Source organism: Alosa sapidissima, chromosome 9, assembly GCF_018492685.1.
Source record: "Alosa sapidissima isolate fAloSap1 chromosome 9, fAloSap1.pri, whole genome shotgun sequence".
Classification (NCBI taxonomy): Eukaryota; Metazoa; Chordata; class Actinopteri; order Clupeiformes; family Clupeidae; genus Alosa; species Alosa sapidissima.
Window position 1 is genome coordinate 7620935 of NC_055965.1, and position 25996 is coordinate 7646930.

At 45.8% G+C, this 25996-nt stretch overlaps 1 protein-coding gene across 4 annotated transcripts; it reads left to right on the forward strand.

Annotated features, from left to right (window-relative positions):
• The first annotated feature begins 52 nt into the window (after positions 1–52).
• LOC121718167 (transcription activator BRG1) lies at positions 53–25935 on the forward strand. 4 transcript variants are annotated; one of them, XM_042103049.1, is made up of 35 exons: positions 53–384; positions 1269–1465; positions 1574–1706; positions 1870–2313; positions 2862–2957; positions 3322–3583; positions 3949–4075; positions 4312–4485; positions 4989–5162; positions 5421–5591; positions 6829–6876; positions 7698–7828; positions 8189–8243; positions 8654–8766; positions 9332–9479; positions 10182–10345; positions 10905–10971; positions 11352–11462; positions 12141–12383; positions 12762–12875; positions 14424–14531; positions 14846–14932; positions 15084–15130; positions 15221–15387; positions 15743–15906; positions 18201–18428; positions 18520–18564; positions 20441–20518; positions 20898–21116; positions 21938–22245; positions 23033–23141; positions 23413–23514; positions 23753–23882; positions 24201–24343; positions 24701–25935. In XM_042103049.1, exons 2-35 carry the CDS (start codon positions 1277–1279, stop codon positions 24731–24733), a joined length of 4932 nt encoding a protein of 1643 aa, XP_041958983.1. In that variant the 5' UTR covers positions 53–384; positions 1269–1276; the 3' UTR covers positions 24734–25935. The 4 variants fall into 4 exon arrangements, with proteins under 4 accessions (XP_041958983.1, XP_041958986.1, XP_041958985.1 ...); XM_042103052.1 differs by lacking the exon at positions 18520–18564 and having other exon boundaries at positions 18201–18464; positions 23036–23141; XM_042103051.1 differs by lacking the exon at positions 18520–18564 and having other exon boundaries at positions 23036–23141.
• Positions 25936–25996: the final 61 nt, after the last annotated feature.

The following is a 25996-nucleotide window of genomic DNA, read 5'->3' on the forward strand; positions in this document are numbered from 1 at the left end:
GCGCTATGTTTGCAAGGATAATTTTGCTATAGGTTTGCTGAGTTGTCCTGTGCTGAATTGTAGCCTAACCTTATATGTGATGCGACCATCAACGCACTGGTTTACTGTTCGATTTGGGATGCTACAGTAAAGCGCAGACTACAGTGCCTGTGGAATTCCTCTTCGGCTGCTAGTCTGAGCTGAATTCAGAATCTCTTTTGTCCACACGGACGTTCCATAGACTGATGCAGGCTTGAGCGAAGAAAGAAACCTGAGTAGGCTAGCCTTTACTGCCTGCCTCAAGGCTGCAGAACAGTTAATGTGTCCATAAAAATGGCTGCTGTATTTATTCAACAATATTAAGATACTGAGCAGCATACATCGCCACGACTTGGCTTATTGCTGGTAAGTCAGTTGCTGCACCAAAATAGCATTCCCAGCTTTGATCAAACGCCGCCATGTCCTTGCTGAATTTGCATTTGGCGATTGCTGAACATCTCTCGTAATGCTGCTTTGAAAAGCAATATTAGCGTTTTCATTAATGCTTCTTTGGTCGTACGGCTAGGATCTTACAAGTTCTCTTTTTTACGCAGAGGCAGTCGTGTTGCGCCGAAGGGGGCGGTGGGAGGGAGCGCAAAGTGAGTTGATGGCTAGAATACATGGCAGGCAATTATAATCGTCTTCTGTGATGATTGCCTAATTAATAGAACCCCGGTGCAAGTCAACTTGTCTATGTGACGCAGTTTGCTGGACAGTTATCTTACTGCCTTTCACGGTATAGCCTACTTTGCTGGTTTTATAAAATGGCCTCCTTCACGAATGCGTTTTCCTGAGTCCTGTGTACCTCCTTTTCAGTAGACAGTCCTTTTGTGGTCAGATGGGGGCATTTTAAATATCGGATTAATGTCCGTTCTATGCCCTGTGCACAGATCTTAATATCATAGGCTACTGCGTAAAGAGGAATATGCGTTATTTTCTAGAATTTCCCAGTACTTGTCCAGATTCAGCCATGAACTTGACACTCAAGCATACCCATAACCATATAAGAAAACGTCGATTCATGTAGGATACCTGAAGGCCTTGAATAAATTATCATTAGTATTATTATTTTACCATAAATTTAGTTGCTAAACTAGAACTCAATGCTGTTTTGAGGAGCCAGGTATGGCCTAGATGATTTGAGGATAATAATGCTTCGATCATAATAGGAGGATAGTGGATATGCCTAACACAAAACATTTCTTCTGACACCACTTAATGAAGAGAGGTTTTTTTCTTTTGCTCTCCAGGGAAAGGGATGTCCACTCCAGATCCTCCAGAGGCAGGTACGCCCAGGCCAGGCCCTTCCCCTGGTCCTGGGCAGTCCCCCGGCTCCACCCACAGCATGATGGGCCGCAGCCCGGGACCGCCCACCTCGTCGGCCCACACCATCCCACCCTCGGGCCCACCGGGGTTCACCCAGGAGAACATGCACCAGCTCCACAAAGTAAGATGGCAGCGCTAGTGTGGAAAGCCACTTTCTGACCGTCTTTAAGTCTGTTACATCAGTAAATTTGAGACTGGCCGTGGCATGGTTTGGATTGTTTCTTTGCAGCCTGGAGAGGGTCCGCTGGAGAAGAACATGACTGAGGATCCTCGCTTCGGTCAGATGAAGGGGATGTCCATGAGGCCTGGAGCCCACGGGGGAATGGGGCCTCCTCCAAGCCCCATGGACCAACACTCCCAAGGTACACAGAAGTGTTGGTGTAAACCGGATCTGTCTATTGCATCTATTGCACTATACTCCACAATCTGAAATGATCTGCTTCCTGCTCAACTACAATGCCAGACTGGTGTGTTTGTATTAGTAGAACCTTTCAAGCTCTTTATGAATCTTGTCTGTGTCTGTAGGTTATCCATCTCACATGAGTGGCTCAGAGCACGGCTCTAGTCCAGTGTCTGGCAGTGGTCCTCCTTCAGGTCCTCTCCTGCCCTCCTCTTCCTCGTCTGGGGCTGGTTCCGCCGCCATGGAAACACCCGAGTCCCAGATGCCTATGGGCCAGCCGGGCCGCTCCGTGGTGTCCATGGCCGGCCCCAGCGGCGTCAGTGGTGGCCCGGACGGCCCGTGCGGTCCCACGCCCTTCAACCAGAACCAGCTGCATCAGCTGCGGGCCCAGATCATGGCCTACAAGATCCTAGCCCGCGGGCAGCCCCTGCCTGACCACCTGCAGATGGCGGTGCAGGGAAAGCAGCCCATGCCTGGCATGCAGCAGCAGACCATGCCCAGCATCCCGCCCTGCACCGGGGCACCCACGGGCCCTGGGTCCATGGGCGCGGGGTTCAGCAGAGCTCACGGTGAGAGGAACAGCCAGTACTGATCCCAGAGTACCGGTACAACTGACTGCTAGTTTGAGAGAGTAACAGAGTAACAATACATAGTATGTACTGTATGTCATCAACCCTTTTCTCTTTCATTCTGGAGTTTATGGTAGTGTATGTTTCATAGTGTAGTCAATGTCATATTAGAAATTCTTCCCAAGTTTCCAGTAATTGGTTTGAATTTGCAGTTGTTCTAGAACTATCGGATACACTATCTTCCAGGACTTATAAGTGATGGCACATACTGTAGCCTAACTCTTGGACAGCCTATCTGTTAAGATTTCACATTATCTAATTTGCTATGACCAGCAAGAACATTTTTCTTGTTTGTATTCTACACTAGACTATTTAGTGTCCTAAATAATACAGGCACAAAAAAGTTACTCCGAAAATAGGTGAAGATAGGTGAAGTTGAGTTGTTTCAGCTAATTTCAACAAGTTCACAGTTCTCCAGGAAAATGACTTGTAGAGGATTACTGCTCCTAAAAGTAGAGCTCATTAAATTGTGATGTGACTTGTTGAAGGAATGGTTGGGCCCAACATGCCTCCGCCTGGTCCCTCTGGGGTAGCTAACATGCAGGGCCAGCCACCCAGTGGACCCCCCAAAAACTGGCCTGAAGGTGAGTTACATACCGTAATACAGAATATGCTGTATGTGTAATAGGTGGTGGTACATGTGGTTTGTCTTGTTATCTTAAATCGTATACAGCCAGATAGGAATGTAGGGAGTTTCACTGCTAATTATACTTGTATAATTGTGTTAAAAAAAAAAACCTTATACTTCTTAATTGTGCTTATACTTGTATAATTGTGACAAATAAAACTTAAACTTAGACTTGAACTTGAACTTGAACACCTGAAATTGTCACATTTGCTGCGTAATTGGTTGCAGAAGGTTGCAATACCAAGGATATGTGGCATTTGGAATCTAAAGATGGGTTTTTTGAAGGTGTTTTTGATACTAACGTTGCCCTGTTGCGGCAGGTCCCATGGTTAATGCTGCCACGCCCTCCAACGCCTCCCAGAAGCTGATCCCCCCTCAGCCCACGGGCAGACCCTCCCCCACACCCCCCTCCGTGCCCTCGGCCGCCTCCCCGGTCATGCCCCCCCAGACCCAGATGCCCGGGCAGCCGTCCCAGCCCACGCCCATGCAGGTGTCCCTGCACCAGAAGCAGATCCGCATCACGCCCATACAGAAGCCTTGCGGCCTGGACCCGGTGGACATCCTGCAGGAGAGAGAGTACAGGTAGTGCTGTAAGGAACACATGCTATAGAGAACGGGGCCTAAAAACACCATACGATTATAGACAGAGACAACAGTTTAAAGGTTTATATTATGGGACAATGGTGTATTGTTGTAGTGTAGCATTTCTTTAGAGTTAATGTTCCAATGCAGTGTTTGAGAAGCCAGTTTAATTCAACTTCCATCGAAGTTTCCTGAAAGATGTGCTATGCCACAGGGCATTGTTAAAAATGCTCTGTCTTAGTTGAGCAGGCCCTGAGCATTCCTTCTCTGCTCTCTCTCTGTCTCTCTGTCTTTCTCTCTCTCTCTCTCTCTCTCTCTCTCTCTCTCTCTCTGTGTCTCTCTCTCTCTCTCTCTCTCTCTCTCAGACTGGAGGCTCGCATCACACATCGGATCCAGGAGCTGGAGAACCTCCCCGGTTCCCTGGCTGGGGACCTGCGCACCAAAGCCACCATAGAGCTCAAAGCTCTGCGGCTCCTCAATTTCCAGAGACAGGTATGCTTATCCCACCTGACATTGGCCTGTTTTCTATAAGGTAGAGGAACTGCCTGGACTGTAAAGTATCTGATGTATCATCATTCAACTACAGTTTTGCACATTTATATATTTTCGTCATTTATCAAGTATGTTCCTTTTCAGTAAATAAATAAATAAATAAAATATAAATAAAACGGTAACTCCGTTTCATCCATCTCTCGCTCTCTCTCTCCATCTCACCCCCACCCCCCCAGCTGAGGCAGGAGGTGGTGGTGTGCATGCGGCGTGACACGGCCCTGGAGACGGCGCTGGACGCGCGGGCCTACAAGCGCAGCAAGCGGCAGTCCCTGCGCGAGGCCCGCATCACGGAGAAGCTGGAGAAGCAGCAGAAGATCGAGAGGGAGCGCAAACGCCGTCAGAAACACCAGGTCAGCACAACCACTGACCACTCTTTTAACTTGTGCAGTATGTTATGTATATATAGTGCAAATTTCCGTTAGATTTCTGCATAGAACTAATAAAATATTGATATCACACAGGTAATTCAAGCTTCATGATATACTTTGTGGTAACTTACAGGGGTGCATTTCCAAAAACCATAGTTGCTAACTAAGTTAGCAACTTTGTTAGTTGCAATGCAATTTCCCATTGCCAACCAACTAAGTTGCTAACAGGTTAGCAACTATGGTTTTGGGAAACGCACCCCAGAACCTTAGAAACACTTTGCTCAAATACTCTTTAGATTTCTGGCCATAGGTGGTTCCCCAAATGGTGGAATATCCCTTTAACTTTGTCTATCAATACGTGTATTCTCTCAGTCACAATAGTATTTTCAGTTAATGAGGTGTGAAGATGAACTCACAGACTTTATTGCCTGAATTCCACTGCATCAGAGTGGTGATTTGGGATGTGTCTGTGTCTGTCTACACAGGAGTATTTGAACAGTATCCTCCAGCATGCTAAAGACTTCAAGGAGTACCACCGCTCCATCACGGGCAAGATCCAGAAGCTGACCAAGGCCGTGGCTACCTACCACGCCAACACGGAGCGCGAGCAGAAGAAGGAGAATGAGCGCATCGAGAAAGAGAGAATGAGGAGACTGATGGTGAGGACACACACACACACGCACGTGCGCGTGCACACACACACACACACACACACACAATCAGATAATTGGGCTTTTACAGATCGCCCCCCACTAACACACACACACACACACACACACACACACACACACACAAAGCAACATCAAACAGGCCATTGGCACAGTCATAGTTTGTTAGCAGCTAAGCCTGTTAATCTGCTTGTTTTGAGTTTGCATGAGAGCGTGAGAATACTCACCTCTTGTGTGCACTTCACCCAGGCTGAGGATGAGGAGGGCTACCGTAAGCTCATCGACCAGAAGAAGGACAAGCGTCTGGCCTACCTGCTCCAGCAGACGGATGAATACGTGGCCAACCTCACCGAGCTGGTCCGCGCCCACAAAGCCGTGCAGGCCCTCAAGGGCAAGAAAAAGAAAAAGAAAAAGAAGTCGGTGAGTTAAATTTTTTTATTCTTTATATATTATTATTTTATAATACACTTTTTATATTTTAATTCTTTAAAAATCAAAATAAAATCAATGCTAGTACAAATACATGAAATGATCTGGATAGCCTAGTCTCTGCTGAAAAAAACAATATATAATATGTGTGTGTGGCACTTACAATGACCAGAATAAAACCTTATGAATAAAGGTAGTGAAAATGCCCTAAAAACAGCTAAGGGTTAAAAAAAAACAAAAACAGCTCAGACAGATAGGCAAGTTAGAGAAGTGACTCACACTTTTGGAAGAAAGGTGACGTGTCACGTGTTTCAGCAAAGATTGCTTTCTGGCACAGGATCCCATGGCAGCATATCTAGTCACTCCAAGTCCAGATAAGAGACGTAGCATCTCATGTCATTGACCCAGCTTTATTGTAGACTTTGGACTGTTGGCCATGATAAAGAGTGGAACGTGCTGTGGTCATCAGTGTGTCAATGGGTCATGCTAGAGTTGAGATAAGGGTTGCAACTAACTAATTCATTTTATAGTCGATTAAAGGGACACCAGGCAAGCTTGATGCTTTTTCTCTACGAAACTCCCCCTCGCTCGGTCTGAAGCTCTTTTCCTTTTTTTGCGTCTTCCCTCAAGGGTTTTCGCGGCTATACACACGGCATTATACACACGTTTGCAACAATCTCTAGCGTTTCGTTAGCCTGTCTCTGTGCTGTAAACTGATCCTGCTTCGGTCGGCGGGTAGGATACACCGAACTTGCAAGTGGGAAATTCTTCCTACAGGCAGTAGGGGCGGGCGAGAGAGCCTTCATTCGCCCCGTAATGAGTCATTTAACCATATACCGACTTACGAAGATGATTAATTAACACGAAAACATTGCCTGGTGTCCCTTTAATCTGTTGATTATTTTCTTGTTTAATTGATTATGCGTTTATTATGTTGTTTATACATAAAAGTCTGAAAATGGTGAAAAGATGTTGATTAGTGTTCCCCAAATCTTTTGTCCTTAATTTCCTTGTTTAGTCGATACGCCAACATATTTAGTTTACTGCCGTAAAGGAGTAAGTAAAGCTGAAAATAGTAAAGTTGAAGAATTTTCCCTAAAAATTAACTCAAACTGATGAATCAATTACCAAAATAGTTGCCGATTACTGTAATTGAATATCTAATGGTTTAATTGTTACAGCCCTAGTTGAGATGAGGTTAAGGTGGTTTCTGTTTCTCGTTTGTCAGAAGGTGGAGAATGCTGAGGGGCAGCCAGGAGTGGGGCCTGATGGAGAGGTAAATGAGAACGCAGAACACAGAACACAAAACGCAGCTTACACACCGGTCATTCAGCACAGGAGAGTCTAAGTCCAAGATAACCTTTCTTCTGATAGTTTATTTTTTTCTCTTAAGACTCAATCAGGACGATGCAAGATCAGGATCCAGGCTTTATTCTTTTCAATGAGGGGCCAGTGGCCCTCAAGGGAGAGAAGTACATGTTTGTTTCACCCCATCCTGGATTTCACCAGATTCTCAGTATTCTCTGACTATACAGAAACAGTGTACTAACTTTATGTTACAAACAAAAGAAGGAGTGACCTCTAGGTCCAACCCAGTTTGAATATGCAATAGAAAGGGAGGATGAGGATTAGGCCTTCATCAGGTCTGGTCAGCTTCTATTGTCTTTTAATTAAAACTACCCCCTTTCCTGGGAAGTTCCTCAGAGGCCTGGACACATGCTGTTCTACAAACATTAACATTTCACACCTGGTGATAGGCAAAAGGCCTAGACAGGCTTTCATTGAATTCAAGGATAAACAAAGGATGCTTGCATACAGACCAAAGACACACATGGGTACAAAAATCACAGATGACCATAAGAAGTACGCAGTATGTACATTTAAAGAAATGAGGCTGATTCACAACACTTTCACTTCATGACTCATTTCCTCATGATCTGTCTTTCAAAATGGCTTGTCTGTACCTCACTTGACTGAGCTGGCCCAGGGCAGTGGCAGTGACTTTCTCAGGATGAGTGTATTTACTGATGGTTCTGGTTTCTCATGGTTCTCTTGGTTCCCTTGGTTCCCTGTTCCTCTGTCTCCGGTTCCCTGCAGCCACTGGATGAGACCAGTCAGATGAGCGACCTGCCAGTGAAGGTGATTCACGTGGACAGCGGAAATATCCTGACCGGCGTGGAGGCCCCCAAGGCTGGGCAGCTGGAGACCTGGCTGGAGATGAACCCAGGGTGAGTAAGTGAGTGAGTGAGTGAGTGAGTGAGTGAGTGGGTGAGTGGGTGGGTGAGTGGGTGGGTGAGTGAGTGGGTGAGTGAGTGGGTGGGTGAGTGGGTGAGTGAGTGAGTGGGTGAGTGGGTGAGTGAGTGAGTGAGTGAGTGAGTGAGTGAGTGAGTGAGTACTCAAAGGGACTGTGAGACTGTGGGAGATGGGAGGAGAGCTGGTGCTCAAACTGGGATGGCGGAGACATAATAACAAACTTGATGATTTCAAGTTTGTGTGCTGGTGCTAATCTGTGAATTGCTGTGTGTCTTAACACACCTGTATGTCTGTCTGTCTGTCTGTTTCTCTCTCCCTGTCTCTCTTTGTATCAGCTATGAAGTGGCACCCAGGTCAGACAGTGAGGACACTGGCTCTGATGGAGAGGAGGTATGGCATCCTTTCTCTCAGTGTGGCTACTGTGTCAAATACATGATGGATTTCCATAATTTGGAATAGTCTGGATTACATTCTAATTTCCATAAACCCGTTCCTTTCCAGATGAGGGCACACTGACTGCTAGTGGCTCCAGTAATCTAGTAATTGTGTAATCATTATAATTGCATAGTAATGAGTGCTAAGTTTTAGTTTCTGTTTTAGCTGTGTTGAGTTTTGTTTTCAATAGTAATAAATGCTTCAAAAGAGATGTCAGTGACTGGCTTGCTATGTGAATACCTGACAGAACAGTCGCTAACATGTGTTAACCCCAAACGAGTTATAAATGTGTGGCCTTTACGTGTGATGTCTGAGGTGACTGTAGGCTTGTGGTTTTGTCGTCGTTGTTGTTTGTTTGTGCACAGGAGGAAGATGACGAGCAGCCTCAGTCCTCTGCGGCTACTGCGGACGATAAGAAGAAGATCACTGACCCTGACGGTGAAGATGTGTCTGAGGTGGACGTCCGACACATCATCGAGTAAGGGACATTTTTAGGGGTGTTTACAAACACTTACAAGACTATGGCCAGCAACCATGGATCTGAACTGGTGCATGCAGCCCAAGCTAGTTTTTGTCATGACCAGTCACAGTGAAACCAGGTTACAGTGAAACCAGGTTACAGAGTAACACTGTGGCACTGCGGCAGCCTCAACTGCTGGAGGCAGTTTTAATCATTTGTATAACTGTCTGTGTGTGTGTGTGTGTGTGTGTGTGTGTGTGTGTGTGTGTGTGTGTGTGTGTGCAAATGTACGTACATATGCACTTATGTGTGTGTGTGTGTGCTGTGTATTCCTTGTGTGTGTGCTGTGTATTCCTTGTGTGTGTGTGTGTGTGTGTGTGTGTGTGTGTGCAAATGTACGTACATATGCACTTATGTGTGTGTGTGTGTGCTGTGTATTCCTTGTGTGTGTGCTGTGTATTCCTTGTGTGTGTGTGTGTGTGTGTGTGTGTGTGTGTGTGTGTGTGTGTGCATACATGCATGCGCGTGTGTGTGTGTGTGTTTGTGTGTGTGTGTTCCTGTGTGTGTGTTCCTTACGACACAGGGAGGCTAAGCAGGATGTGGATGATGAGTATGGCAGTGCAGCCTTCGCGCGCGGCCTGCAGTCCTACTATGCCGTGGCCCATGCTGTCACAGAGAAGGTGGATAAGCAGTCCTCCCTGCTGGTCAACGGACAGCTCAAACACTACCAGGTGACCCCTCCAGTGCACTCTCACATCAGCTGTGGTCTACTCCAACCATGATCAGAAATGGTTCTATATAACATGCATTTCCTTTTTGATCTGCTGTCAGTGTCACTGATATTACCTTAGTTTTGTCAGGTCACAGTAACGTCTAGTATATTACTTCTAGAGCCAGGAGAAAACATGCATCTGTTTGGTGTTTCTTTGTTTATGAAATGATGGACCTTGCAGCTAGATTTGTATGCGGTGGCGAAATTGCTTTTGATAGACTCCTCAAAGTCTGCATAGAGTCAATTTGGTTTTGATCAAATTGAATTGAAGGTTTAAAAATGACCATCATAATTACTCACCCACACATCGCACACTAGGTAGCAAAAACATTTGATGTCATCATCTGTATAGTGATGGCATGAGAGCTCCAAATGCAGTCAAGGCACAACTCTTGAGGTGCTCTTGAGGCCGGCAATGTAGAACTTGAACTAAAGGTCACATTCTGCATCCCCATGCACACATTTGTTTTATATTGTCAAGTTTTACAGTGACACCTCAAGAATGCCATAGTAGTGAGAAAAGTAAACAAATCGTAGTGATTCTGATCTTCCTCCTCGTCCTCCTGGTCCTCCTCCACCCACTCCTCCTCCTCCTCCTGGTCCTCCTCCACCCACTCCTCATCCTCCTCCTCCTCCTCCTCCACCCACTCCTCCTGTGCAGATCCAGGGCCTGGAGTGGCTGGTGTCCTTGTACAACAACAACCTGAACGGCATCCTGGCTGACGAGATGGGCCTGGGCAAGACCATCCAGACCATCGCCCTCATCACCTACCTCATGGAGTGCAAGCGCCTCAACGGCCCCTTCCTCATCATCGTGCCCCTCTCGTGAGTAGCACAGCCGTTTGGAGCCACCCCTGCACCCTGCACCTTCCAATTACTCCGACTGTGGAGTATAAAATGCTCCAATATAAGTATATATACTCTTTTGATCCCTTGAGGGAAATTTGGTCTCTGCATTTATCCCTATCTGTGAATTAGTGAAACACACTCAGCACACAGTGAACACACAGTGAGGTGAAGCACACACTAGTCTTGGCGCAGTGAGCTGCCTGCAACAACAGCGGCGCTCGGGGAGCAGTGAGGGGTTAGGTGCCTTGCTCAAGGGCACTTCAGCTGTGCCTACTGGTCGGGGGTTCAAACCGGCAACCCTCCGGTTACAAGTCCAAAACGCTAACCAGTAGGCCACGGCTGCCCCTAATTACACCAATTGTAGAGTATAAATGACTTGTTTCTTTAAAGAAGAATCTTGAGGAATCTTTTAGTTGACATGTGGTGGAACATTGTACACATCACGTTTGAGACTGTCACTGTTGCTGCACTTCCACTAAGTGCCACAGGGGGGTAGTAGAGTTGTTTAGAAAGTGTTGTGTGTTTTGGTTGGCAGGACGCTCTCCAACTGGGTATATGAGTTTGACAAATGGGCCCCATCTGTGGTGAAGGTCTCTTACAAGGTGAGCAACAGTGCAACAATTTTGTCTTTCTTTGCAGACAAGAGCAATAAGGGTGTTTTGTGAGAATGCAAGCTCAATAAAAAAAGAATGCAAGCTCAATAAATAAGAATGCAAGCTCTATAAATAAGAATGCCATGCAAGCTCAATAAATAAGAATGCAAGCTCAATAAATAAGAATGCAAGCTCAATAAATACTGAGTGACTGCATGTTGAGAACCTTTTATTGTGCAGTGTTGCCTAGACAAAGTCAAACTAGACAAACAAAAATCTTCATTTATGTATTTTGTTGCTCTCTGGGGTATGTAAAGCAAATGTTTTCTCTCTCTCTCTCTCTCTCTCTCTCTCTTTCTCTCTCTTTCCGAATTTCTCTCACTCTTTAGGGCTCCCGTACTGCACGGAGAGCATTTGTCCCTCAGCTGCGCAGTGGCAAGTTCAATGTGCTGTTAACCACCTATGAGTACATTATCAAAGACAAGCAAGTTCTGGCCAAGGTACTGAACTAGCACCATACACATACACATACACATACCCCCACACATAAGCAAACCCTCACATACACACACACACACACCACACATAAGCAAACCTTCACATACACACACATGCTGCAACTCTCTGTCCTACAGAGCATGCATGCCACACACTAGTGAGTTTTGGACCTGGTTTGCTCAGATATGACCACTAAGATCCCATTAGTCTTTTATTCAATTCAGTTCTGTTCTGTATAGCAAGGTCTTCCCTGTAGCAACATACTCCCTCAACTCAACCTTTCTTCCAAACCCCCCAGGGTCCTAAAGTCCCCTCTATTGCGTTTCAGTGCTCTTTCGTAGGTGCGTTGGATATAATTGAGCGGTGCACACGGTCCACTGTCCCTTGAATCTGCTAGGCACTCATGTATTCATTTGCGCTTTGGCTACTGCCAGTGTCCACGTAGGTGCACACACCCCGTCCAGGGCGGAAGACGGGCCCATGGGGGCATCAGGCTCCTGCGGTCAGGGACTACATGGAGCCCCCCTCCCTCCCTCCCGTTCTATTTGTTTTTGTTTGTTATTTTGCTTTTGTCATCCAAAGTATGATGATCTGTGCCAAAATATGATGATCAGTGGAACATGTTTTTGTATGTTTGTGTGTGTGCGTGTGTGTGTGTTTCTGTGTGTGTGTGGACACAGATCCGCTGGAAGTACATGATCGTGGACGAGGGCCACCGCATGAAGAACCACCACTGCAAGCTGACGCAGGTGCTAAACACGCACTACCTGGCGCCGCGTCGTGTCCTCCTGACCGGCACGCCGCTGCAGAACAAGCTGCCCGAGCTCTGGGCACTGCTCAACTTCCTGCTGCCCACCATCTTCAAGAGCTGCAGCACCTTCGAGCAGTGGTTCAACGCACCCTTCGCCATGACCGGAGAGAAGGTCTGACCACCGAGTCCCGTCCTTGTGAGGGAGGCTGTGTGAAAGACCAGATGCTGTGTGAAAGACCAGATGCTGTGTGAAAGACCAGATGCTGTGTGATGCTGCGTAGTGTGCTGATGGATGGATGGCATGAGGATAAGTGGCTTAATGGATGTGTGACGAGGTGGATGGTTAAAAGAGGATGGAGGAGGATGGAGAGGGTGAAGCCTGAGATCATCCAGTGGAGAAAAAATGGAGAGATCTCAGGTAGACGGAGGAGGAGTTCTTGGAGTGAGTGAGCAGGTGGAAAATAATACATACTTTGGCGGGGGGGGGGCAGACATTGCCCTCGGACATCAAAGTGACGTCATATCCTTTTTTTTCCGCTGTGTAACACAGGTGGACCTGAACGAGGAGGAGACCATTCTCATCATCCGGCGTCTGCACAAGGTGCTCCGCCCCTTCCTGCTGAGAAGGCTGAAGAAGGAAGTGGAAGCTCAGCTTCCTGAGAAGGTACACAGAGAGCGGGGGACTGGGATCTAATCACGCACCAGCAGAGATGATTTGAGCTGATATAACCAACTCCAGTGTAGGTTAAAGGGGAAATACAGCCTACCGTTACAGTTGTACCGGCAGTACTTGGTGACATCTATGTGAACAATTGCTGGATTTCTCCTTTAAGGGCTTCTGCTTGCACTATTGTAAGGTTATGTTTTGCACCAGCAGAGATGATTTTAGTATTTACAGACCAGGGTTCTATTGCACAAAACTAGGATAAGGGATTAAGCCGGGATATCTTATAAGTATAAGTATATATACTCTTTTGATCCCGTGAGGGAAATTTGGTCTCTGCATTTAACCCAATCCGTGAATTAGTGAAACACACTGCACACAGTGAACACACAGTGAGGTGAAGCACACACTAATCCCGGCGCAGTGAGCTGCCTGCAACCACAGCGGTGCTCGGGGAGCAGTGAGGGGTTAGGTGCCTTGCTCAAGGGCACTTCAGCCGTGGCCCACTGGTCGGGGCTCGAACCGGCAACCCTCCGGTTACAAGTCCAGAGTGCTAACCAGTGGGTCACGGCTGACCCGACTGATCTTGGTTATCCTGGCTCAATTTATCCAGTTGCACAAAAGTGGGATAGGGGGCAGCAGGATATGTTATGGTATAAGTTACCATGGCGATTTATTCTGTGGAGCTAGCCTGCTCCAGACAAGGCTAAGTTCCAGGATCTATTTAATCTCATCCCTTATCTCAGTCAGCAGTCACCACAAACGGAAACCAATAGTTATTCCACTGCCCACTACACATTGTCATCACATATACCTAGACCCACGGTCATTATTTAAATGTTTGTGATCATTAATTAACTTTTACATACCGACCTGTCATGCGACAATGTGACGTCACGGGGGTGCCTAACCATTTCGCGCGTGGTGGTCGCGGAACTAGTTGCAACTTGTTGCTGTTGTGGAAAGGCTATCGCTACCTACTTCACACCGTAGAAGAAGCAATGAAGCCGCTCTAGTTGCCATGGTGAATCTGTGATCGGGGTCTATTTGAGGGAGCCGTGAGCGTGCACTTATCCAGGATAGGTTTCACCTGGCTTAATGAATCCGTGTCTGCTCATCCTGGCTTGCTCGTTGTGCAACCAATTAAGCCTGTACGCTCTTGATTTGGATTCATTGAGCTCAGTAGCTCAGTAACTTATCCCGGATGTCTTAATTCTGCTTTTGTGCAATAGGCCCCAGCACTTATATTTGATTAGTTATGAAAGTTCAACTGATATAACCAGCACCAATACTGCTTGATTGCTTCTGCTTACACAATTTTAAGGTTACATTTTAAAAATGTTTACAAAACCTTCCATTCTGTGAAGCACATATTTGTTGTTGCAGTTGTGCTTTTGCTTTTTGCAGTTCAGCTTATGGCCAATGTGCATTTTTTAAATCAGTTATAATAACAAGGCCAATACTGATTCGCACCTGCATGACGGCTAGTGTTTAGATGTGGGTCATCTCTCACTGCCTCCTGACTGTTGTTCCTCTGCTGGCCTCCAGGTGGAGTATGTGGTGAAGTGTGACATGTCCGCCCTGCAGAGGGTGCTGTACCGCCACATGCAGGCCAAAGGAGTCCTGCTCACCGACGGCTCTGAGAAAGACAAGAAGGTGAGGTGGACAGAGGTGGCAGTGACCTTTGGTTGATGTAGGAAGTGTGTGTGTGTGCGCTTGTGTGCGTACGTGTGTGTATGTGTGTGTGTGTGTGTGTGTGTGTGTGTGTGTGGCTGCTGTAACCACATAAGGAACCACTATGACTAAAAATCCCCATCCCCATCCCCATGTCCTTAACCACCATAACCCCAGCTTTGTGGTTTATATGTGCATGGGTTCAGTAACCTAGTTATGAGCCTTTAATTTCTTCTTGTAACTATAGTGTTTCTGCATGAGTCTCATCAGTCTGAAATGGTTCCATTCTGTTACAGGGTAGAGGAGGCACCAAAGCTCTGATGAACACCATAGTGCAGCTCAGGAAGATCTGCAACCACCCCTACATGTTCCAGCAGATTGAGGTGCACTGTTGCACACTCTGTGCAGAGTTAGACCAAAACACTATAAACATATTGGGAAACACCCAAATAATATACGCATAGAGCCTATATGTTTCACTGCTTCATTCATAATAGTGATCCATAATAATATGGAACATCTGCATTTTTGCAGGAATCCTTCTCTGAGCATCTCGGCTTCTCTGGTGGCTTTGTTCAAGGGTAAGCATGTTTTGCTATTCACCATTTCCCAGAATGCCTACTTAAGTATTCACAAATAGTATTAACATGCTCTGACCGTCCCCTGTCCAGCCCTGACCTGTATCGTGCTTCGGGGAAGTTTGAGCTGCTGGACCGCATTCTGCCCAAGCTGCGGGCCACCAACCACAAGGTGCTGCTCTTCTGCCAGATGACCTCCCTCATGAACATTATGGAGGACTACTTTGCCTATCGCCATTTCAAGTACCTGCGTCTGGATGGTGAGGGAAGGGGATCCACTGGTTTCTCTTCCCCATGCTCTGTCATTCTCTCTCTCTCTCTCTCTCTCTCTCTCTCTCTCTCTCTCTCTCTCTCTCTCTCTCTCTCTTTCTCTCTCTCTTTCTCTTTCTCTCTCTCTCTCTCTTCTTTGCTTCTCCTTGACATCTCCCGCCATTATTTTTGGTGGTACTTGTTGGTTAGCTTCTATACGAAAGGGGTTCATGCATTGCCATGCTACCTCATTTCTCTCGACCCATCCTCAATTTCTATTCGTCCTGCTCCAAACAACGAGCTTTTCAAATTTCTATTAACCCCTCCCCTCCTGTGTCCTGACCAATGAGCGCTCTCCGTGTGCAGGCACCACTAAGGCGGAGGATCGCGGCATGCTGCTGAAGACCTTCAACGATCCCGCCTCTGAGTACTTTGTGTTCCTGCTCAGCACCAGAGCCGGCGGCCTGGGCCTCAACCTGCAGTCGGCCGACACCGTGGTCATCTTCGACAGCGACTGGAACCCACACCAGGTACCAATAGCGGTTCCACACATCTCCGGCCTCAAGCCGCGCTCCACTGGAACCCACACCAGGTACCAATAACGGTTCCACACATCTGGAACCCACACCAGGTACCAATAGCGGTTCCACACATCTCCGGCCTCAAGCCGCGCTCCACTGACAGTTGCCATTTAGTTTTTTTTTAGTTTTTTTTTAGAAAGGGACATGCAGGTATTCTCACATCCTGTGAACATTTCTTAATACTTTGTCTTTCCTGGTATATTTGGGTCAGCAGGAATTGGGCTGTGTGGAACACCTCTTAACCCATAGTTTACAAAAGTTAAGCAGCACACAATCCTGTCGTTTGGCTTTTAGTCCAGTCATTTTAGGAGAAAGGGTTGAACAAATTGCAACACAAGCAAACTTAACTGATTTTGTACCCTCAATATGTCCTGAGTAAGGGAAAAAAAGCCCCGAAGAATCCCAATAGGGGAAAGTTTAGAAAAAGACCTAAATATACCCTATTCATGCGCCTATACAGAATTTCTCACGCAAATAGGGGGAAAAGATTCACCTTCGCATATCACCATGAAAATTACTGAGTTGATTACTTACATCAAGACAAACAAAAAATTTATTAAAAGTTTTTTGAAATTGTTTGTTAACATGGGCAAACAGGGCATAATGTAATTATGTATAGCTAATGTATAGTGACCCAAAACTAATTGCAACATTTGACAAACAAATTGTCCAAGGCATGGAGGAAGATAATACATGTCTTAACTGGTATTATATCTCATCTAGAGGGTATATGCTTATAGAAAATATATAGTTTATGGTGTTTAATTTGTTTTCCCTGGACAGTATAGGCCAAAATGTATCCACTTTACACTAGATTCACCTTTACAGAATAGAGGGCAATGTATTGTGGATGGCATAGAGGAAGATGGGAAATGTCTTAAATGGTGTTATATCTCCTCTGGAGGGTATATGCTTTCAGAAAATATATAGTTTAGGGTGTTATATTTGTTTCACTTAATAGTGCAGGCAGGCCAAAATGTATCAGCTGTTCACTTGATTCGCCTATACAGAATAGAGGAGTATGTGTTATGCATGGTATGGAGGAAGATGGGACATAAGTTGATTGATGCTATATTTCATGTACAGTGCATATACTTTTAGAATATGGATAGTTTTGACTGTTCTATGGCTTTGGTAAAACCATGACCCATGCATAGGCATGCATTGTTAATTATTAATCTTAAACTATATTTATTAGTATAGCATTTTTGCCAATATAGAGAACAATAGAGTCACTAGGAGTCAATAGGAACAATAGTCCTATTATTGTTTTAGACAAAAATTGTGCAAAGTAAAGGGGCATCATACAGGCCCCTCTGATTGGACAGACAGTATATCAGTCAACCCCTGGGCAAGAGGTCAATTACTATAAGATTTGCAAAATGATGGACTGATACTTTAGGGTGATATACTGTATGTTTCAGTGATCTCTAAATCAGATTGCGTAAACACCAAAACCACTTTCCTAGGCTGAATAATGCTTAACTATGTGTTTGTACAGATTACACATTGTGGAACACTTACATGCAAAACCACACTTGGCTCTATTTAAAGATTCAACAATCTGCTGAAAAACAATTTGCTGAAGAATTATGCATAAAACAACCCTCATTTTAACATATTTACACCAACTGGATTTTCATGGTCTTTTACTATGGTGTAAAGATCACCAATTGAAATATAAAAATGTGAAAATAAATTCTGTTGCAATTAGTTTTGGGTCAGACCTTTGCCTGGACTATTAGCTCCGTTGTGGTATTAATACAAATTAACTATATGTAATTACATTATGCCCTGTTTGCCCATGTTAAAAAACAATTTCAAAAAACTTATAATACATTTTTTGTTTGTCTTGATATAACTAATCAACTCAGTAATTTTCATGGTGATATGTGAAGGTTAATTTTTTCCCCCTATTCACATGAGAAAAATACTGAATAGGGTATATTTGGGTCTTTTTCGAAACTTTCCCCTATTGGGATTCTTCGGGGCTTTTTTTCCCTTACTCAGGACATATTGAGGATTCAAAATCAGTTAAGTTTGCTTGTGTTGCAATTTGTTCAACCTTGACCCCTAGTTTGGCTTAAAATGACTGGACTATTTGCCTTTTCCCTGGAATTGAATCAACTATTTTTATCGTTATCGTTGTCTGTGTTTGGATTGTGTTGTGCTGTCCCATTCTGGATGAGATGTTTCCTCCTCTGCTCTCCTCTCCATCCCTGTCCTCTCTCCCACCGCCCCAGGACCTGCAGGCCCAGGATCGCGCCCACCGCATCGGTCAGCAGAACGAGGTGCGCGTGCTGCGCCTCTGCACCGTCAACAGCGTGGAGGAGAAGATCCTGGCCGCTGCCAAGTACAAGCTCAACGTGGACCAGAAGGTCATCGAGGCAGGCATGTTTGACCAGAAGTCCTCCAGCCACGAGCGTCGAGCCTTCCTGCAGGCCATCCTGGAGCACGAGGAACAGGACGAGGTCTGCCGGTCATTTATGTACACTAGGGGTGTAACGGTACAAAAAAATCTTCTTTTGGTTAACCCCTTCTCCTCCACTTCTCTGTTCCCAGTTCTTCTATCATACCCAGAATATAGGCAGGGCAAGGCAAGGCAAGGCAAGTTTATTCATATAGCGCATTTCATACACAGAGGGAATTCAATGTACTTTTTACATAAACAAAAGCATAGGATAATAGTAAATAAATGCTTAAAAGGGTAATAGTTTTAAATAGTTTAAAAGTGAAGTGCATAAAATAGAATAATTAAAAGTCATAAAAGACACAAAGTGGAGTCATTAAAAAACATTAAAAGACAGAGTGCATCTGATTAACAGGAAGTGCATTTGACCAGTTGGTAGAAAGCATCTCAGAACAGTTTGGTCTTAAATGAGAAATCCGGCGATTTTTCACATAGATCTTCATTTCTCGAGGTCCCAGAGTACTGTCGGTCCCCAAAAAAACCCCGAAAACAATCGGTTTTACCTAGCTCGAGTTACTAGGTTGTCGAGTTAGAGCTTCTAGGCAGCTATGGTGCTTCACTCTGGGGGCATGTGCATGAGCCCCCAAGTTCATGCTCCCAGAGTGTAGCGCTGTAACTGCTTTAGCTGTTGGAACTACTAAACCAAGCTAGGTAAAACCGATTGATTTCGGGGTTTTTCGTACCGAAAGTACTCGGTGACCTTGAGAAACGGAGATCTGTGTGAAAAATCGCTGGATTTCTCCTTTAAGTCTAGCTTTGAAACTGGCTACAGTTACAGTTTGGCATTTTTGATGTCGTCTGGAAGTTGGTTCCAGAGCTGAACCGCATAGCAGCTAAAAGCTGCTTCACCATGTCTGGGCCTGGAAGAGAGGTCTGGAAGGTGGGTACTGCTGAAGCATGTCTGAAAGGTAATTAGGTCCTGTTCCGTTTAGTTTATAAACAAGCAGTAGTGCTTTTAAGTCAATTCTGTGACTTACTAAATGCCAGTGCAGGGCCTTAAGTGTTGGTGTAATGTGGTCAGTTCTAGAACCCTAGCTGCTGCATTTTTCACCAGAAGCTTTCAAGAAGGCCTGTGTTACGACCCCCTGTGCCCCCTTCAGCCCTGGCATGGCCAGTGCACGGGCAATGCCGGCCTAGCTAGTCTAATTAGCTAGTCATGCACACCTGGTCAAGGTGTATGGCTATTTAAGGGGTTGTTCTCTCTTGGTTTGGACACTTTTCGGTTTGGCACATTCTGTTGCAGGCACCTTTGGGTGAGCGCTCTCCCACTGGCACCTTCTCTTTCTATCTTTGAACATCATACTGACTTTGGCATACACACCCACATGAACACACTTTCCCACAACATTGCATACACGCTTTTACTTTCCCCTAGACGTCTTTTGCAAATGGTCATTTATTGCTTTTGGTTACTTTTAAATAAATACTTTATTGGTTAAAGTAAATAAATATTGGTTAAAGTTATCTCTGTTGTCCCGACTCCCTCTTCATGTTGCGGCTTAGAGCCGGGTCGTAACACCTGTGAAAAGCCCATTGCAGTAATCAGCCATGCTGTAGATAAATGTGTGAATGAGTTTTTTTAAATCGTGTTTTGATATTAGACCTCTATGTTTGGCAATGTTTTTGTGGTGGAAAAAGGCTTATTTAGTTATTGTGGCTTTTGGAATTTAAGATCACTGTCAATTAAGACACTTAAGATTATTAACAGTGTCCTTTGCTTTAAGACCTTTTGTGTCAAGGAGAGTGGCAAACCTTGGTCTTTCCTCCTTTTTTCTTTGTTCAGCTGAAGAGACGTTTGAGACATCCAGTTGTTAATGTGGTCAGTTTCAAGAGATTCAAAGGGACCATAGTCACTGGGCGACAGACAGGGCGCAGTAATATAAGAATATAGTTCAGCTCTGTGGGAGTGTTAGTACTTTCTCTGTGGTGCTAGACATCGTCTTTCATGCCGTGGTGTAGCATGTTGCTAGCATGTGCTACTGAGTGGATTAATCTGTGTCTCGGCTCCTTCAGGAGGAAGATGAAGTCCCTGATGACGAGACGCTCAACCAGATGATCGCCAGGAGCGAAGACGAGTTTGACCACTTCATGGTTATTGTCTTTTTCCTCTTTCTCTGTCTAAGACCCTGTCATAACCTCATAAAACTGCACGTGCTATAACTGTCATATACTAATGAAGGAAACAGACCCACAACAAAATGTAGTGTAGATCAAATAAATGTAAATGTAGATTTATTTGATATAACAGAGAAAGACATCTTATCAAGTTATGATGTCTTAATGTGATCTGACTATCCATGCTCTCTCTCTCTCTCTCTCTCTCTCTCTCTCTCTCTCTCTCTGTTTCTCTCTGTTTCTTTCTCTCTCTGTCTTTCTTTCTTCATCTTTCCCTCATTCTCTCTCACTCAGTACCCTACACTAACTCCACACCTCCCTCCATGTTACCCCCCCCCCCCCCTCCCCCCTCCAGAGGATGGATCTGGACCGGCGGCGTGAGGAGGCGCGGAACCCCAAGCGTAAGCCTCGCTTGATGGAGGAGGACGAGCTGCCCTCCTGGATCCTGAAGGACGACGCCGAGGTGGAGCGGCTCACCAACGAGGAGGAGGAGGAGAAGATGTTTGGCCGCGGCTCACGCCAGCGCAGGGAGGTGGACTACAGCGACACGCTCTCCGAGAAGCAGTGGCTGAAGGTGAGGGGTCAACCCACTAGAGGTCACTGAGTTCATGATTAACAGTTGTTTATTATGAGTTGATTATTGGTTACGTGAATGACAGAGAGTGAACCGACTTTGCTTCAAGTTTAAGAGAATTTTTGTCCAAGCACTGTTTTTTACCTTCATTGCTGAATATGTTGCATGAAAAACAATGAAAACTGAAAGTCTGAAAATGAGGAGAATTGCAGCCAGTTGATATATAACCGCTGTTTGCTCTTTTGATGGTCTTGTTTGCAAACATATCAGCTTGGAGACAATGAACTCAATTCATGGCTGTTATCTAGAGCTACAGTCAGCAGAGCGTTTGGCTGAAGACACTGCTCCTGAAACTAGGGCCTCATCACATGCTGCCATTTATGACTGGGAATGTTAATGACATCACAGGCCTCACACTGTCATCCTGTGACAACAGAAATGTCAACTCAACAACAAGGGAGAATACTGTTGCTTCTCAACAGAGAATACCAATACCAGCTGCCATATACTGTAGCTTCATGTAAAAGTTTTCATGAAATAACTAACCCAGGTATCCCAACAAGATGACAAGAACTACAAGTTTTTATTGTCTTTTTGGTAGGTTGTTGTTGAGTTTTTGTGATTACCCCTACATTTATTTTACGTTAGACATGGAACATTTTCTAATAATAAATCATAAAATGAAGTATTCAAAGCAGACTGGCTGACGATTGTTGTTCTCTTATGTTGTCTCTGAGTTGTCTCCGGTCTTGTCTTGTTTTAGTGTGAGGTATCTAAGGGGCTGACATGGTTTGGTCTCTTGGTGTGATTTCCCCTCCAAGGCCATAGAGGGCGACACGCTGGACGAGGCTGAGGAGGAGGTGCGGCACAAGAAGGCCACGCGCAAGAGGCGGCGGGAGCGCGACCTGGACACGCCGGGCCCGTCCACGTCTGGGGGCGGACGAGGCGCGGGGAGGGACCGGGGCAGGGACAGAGAGCGGGAGAGGGAACGGGAGAGGGACAGGGACGACGAAGGCAAGAGACAGAGGAGGCGAGGCCGGCCCCCCTCCGAGAAGATCTCGCCCAACCCCCCCACCCTCACCAAGAAGATGAAGAAGATCGTCGACGCCATCATCAAGTACAAAGACAGGTGAGGAGAAGAACGTCAAGAACATGTGTGTTCCTCCATGCTTGTTCTCCACCTGAGTTTCTACATGGGGTGGAGAGTTGGGCCAGAGATTACGGACGCTTCTCCAGTGCTTCTTGCAGTGCATCTGCAAAACAACATGGGGTAACACTTTACTTGACAGTATCGACATAAGAGGGACATGACACTGTCATGAACACATGACACTGTCATGACACATGAACCCTAACCCTAACCTCTAACCTTAATCCTAACCCTAATCCTAACCCTAACTCTAACTCTAACCCTACTTCTAACCCTAATCCTAACCCGAAAACCGAATGTCACTTAATAACAGAAGCGTTATGTCATAAATATTTATGGCTTGTTTATGACACGTTCATAACAGTGTCATGTCACTCTTATGTCGATACTGTCAAGTAAGGTGAAACCCCATGTTGTTTTGCAGATGTAACCCAACACGGACCTCCTTAAGAGTCTATAAAACGTCATGTGGTTGTACATGGACCTCCTTAAGAGCCTATAGAACGTCATGTGGGTGTACATGGACCTCCTTAAGAGCCTATAGAACTTCATGTGGGTGTACATGGACCTCCTTAAGAGCCTATAGAACCGCAAAACAAAAACACATACATTTTAGTATGAGATGTGGTGAGGGTGGTTATTTATTAATGATGATCATGTTCTCTCTTTGTGATGGTTGTTTTTATATGTCATGTTTATCATTTCTTTCATGTTTATGATTTCTTTATTAATGTTTGTCGTTTTGCCTTTGGTTGTGGTCTTACAGCAGTAATGGCCGTCAGCTGAGTGAGGCGTTTATCCAGCTGCCCTCCCGTAAGGAGCTGCCAGAGTACTACGAGCTCATCCAGAAGCCCATGGACTTCAGAAAGATCAAGGTCACACACACACACACACACATATACATATACACACACACACACACACACATACACACACACACACATACATACACGCACACACACACACACACACACACACGCATGCACACTCACACACACACACTCACACACTCACGTACTGATACTATACTAACCAGGCTGAAATGTGACCTCTGTAATATGTCACTTATACTTCCTTACTATCACCTAAAAGTTGATCAGGTCACTGCACCCTCCTCTCATTTCTGGTCTCACCTGTGCTCCACAGGAGAGGATCCGCAGTCACAGGTACCGCAGTCTCAATGACCTGGAGAGAGACGTGATGCTGCTGTGTGAGAACGCCCAGACCTATAACCTGGAGGGCTCTCTGGTAAGAGCTTGCACATGCGCGCGCACACACACACACACACACACACACACACACACACACACATGCGCGCGGACACACACACACACATTCACTGGATATACTATATTTGGATACCCCAAAGTCTGTGTACATGGCCTTAAACGGGTGTTTTTAAAGAAAATCTGTGCCAACACGTGTGTGTGTGTGTGTGTGTGTGTGTGTGTGTTTGTGCGCGTGTGCATGTGTGTGGGGTGAGCAGATATATGAAGACTCCATAGTTCTGCAGTCTGTGTTCACCAGCTTGCGGCAGAAGATTGAGAAGGAGGAGGAGAGGGAGGGGGAGGAGAGTGAGGAGGAGGTGGAGGCCGAGGAAGGATCCGAGTCGGAGGGTGAGTCCAGAGTCCAGTCCAGACAGTGCTGTTAACACAGCATTACACAGCTGCTATTTACATTATATGCCCTAGTTTATGACACCAAACTAGACGGCAATGTTTGTGTTGGCGTCTATGGGAACCAATACTGTTGGGCCTGTTAGTGTGTTTTGCTTTGTTTGTTTTGGCTCATCTTGTGCATCTATGTACACGTGTACATATCTTTTGTGTGTGTGTGTGCGTGTGCACGTGTGTTGGTGTGTGCGTGTGCGTGTGTGTGTGCGTGTGCGTGTGCGTGTGTGTGTGTGCGTGTGCACGTGTGTGTGTGTGTGTCAGTGCGCTCGGTGAAGGTAAAGATCAAGCTGGGCCGTAAAGAGAAGGAGAAGCCTGCAGAGAGAGAGAAGAGTCGCAGGCGGGGCAGCCGCACCCGCGCCAAACCCGTAGTGAGTGACGACGACACTGAGGAGGAGCAGGAGGAGGTGAGACTCTCTCACACACACACACCTACACACACACACACACACACACACACACACACACACGCACGTGTGAACTCTCCTTTTTTCCTCTTTGTGGTTTTTCACACACACTTGACTTTGGCAGTTTGATGAGTCAAGTTCATATATCTGAACTGAACTATTGGAAAAGTTGTGATATTTCATTTTTGAACACACACACACGCGCACACACGCACATACACACAAGCGCACGCACACACACGCACATACACACAAGCGCACACACACACACACACACACACACACACACACATACTCAAGCACTAATTCACAGAAATTTCAAACAACCCAAATGAATCGTTGTTGTTGTTGTTTCAGGAGCCGTCTGCTGCTGCCAGTGAAGAGGACTGAGACGCCACAGACAGCAGTTCTCACCAGACAGAGGACAGAGACAGAGACAGACAGAGAGACAGACAGGAGGACAGAGGTAGTGGAACGCACCATCAAACCCAGACTAAATCATCAACTGTGTTAGTTTTCTTTTCCGTGTCACTCAGAGAGTGAGTCTCAAGCAGAGGATTGTGATGGGAAAGGGAAATCTCACACACACACACACACACACACACACACAAAAGAAACAGACGTGTGGTCCAGTGGTCACCTCATGCAGGTTTCTCTACAAGAGAACAGGTGGGAACTGGATGTTGGTAGCCGGTTGCTAAGCAGCCGTTACAGACCCAGTGGAGAGAAGTGAATAGGATGTGTACAGAGAATGGGACAGCATAGACCGAGGGAGACGGTCATAGCGTGCAAACCAAATGTCAGCGATTTCTGCAGCCCTACTGCCTCCAATTGAAAACGGACTGATTCATGTCTTTTTCTCTCATTAAACAAGTTACGGCAAGCTGCTGCTGATCAGAGAATTTAAAAATAAAAACATGCTGACGTTTTGCCTTTTGCTTCAATACTAAGTGACATGGGGCGAATTGAGGTTGTGCTGTCAAGGCATCAGGGCAACCTCAGATCGATTTAGAGCATCCATATTGGTTTTAGACCCATCGATATTGGTTTTCTCTCGAGTGGCGTTTCGGAGAGAGCAGCTCCTCCACACCACACTTTCCCATCCAAATCCCCTGCTGGACACTCCTCCTGGAGTGGTGACCAAGCCAAACTGTAACTCAAGTGACTGTTGTGTTTTAGTTAGCCAAAAGAAGCGCACGGATGTAGATGTTTGTACAGAAACCCTAGTGTAGGCATAGGAGCACTCCCAGTGAGGTGGTACTGTATCGCTCTCCTTTAACCCGCCGCTTGCCCTCAGCGCACCCCAGAGTCGGCTCAGTAGGTTTGTGTGATGCTCCCTTTGTTTCTGCGGCATGCGTGTGTGCGTGTGTGTGTGTGTGTGTGTGTGTGTGTGTGTGTGCGTGCGTGTGTGTGTGCATGCGTGTGTGTTCGTGTGTCTGTTTGTGTGTGTGTGTGTGTGTGTCTATGTTTTTATTAGAGATGCTTAGATGCTAGCAACCCCCAGGGGTCATTTCTTAAGATCATTTATATCCTGTGTTGTGTAACCAATGTCACAAGAAGTTTAAGACCTGCAATAAAACGTAATGACAGTGTCCCCTGTTAAATAGCCTTTTCTGTTCCCTCATGTCTGATTGTCAAATTAATCAACAGCAA

Coding starts and splice junctions, on each gene's coding strand:
- LOC121718167 (XM_042103049.1), top strand. CDS start 1,277: ATGTCCACTCCAGATCCTCCAGAGGCAGGTACGCCCAGGCCAGGCCCT. Junction 18,565..20,440: donor GCAGGGCAAGGCAAGGCAAG/GCAAGTTTATTC, acceptor CGGCTCCTTCAG/GAGGAAGATGAAGTCCCTGA. Junction 24,344..24,700: donor CTGAGGAGGAGCAGGAGGAG/GTGAGACTCTCT, acceptor TTGTTGTTTCAG/GAGCCGTCTGCTGCTGCCAG.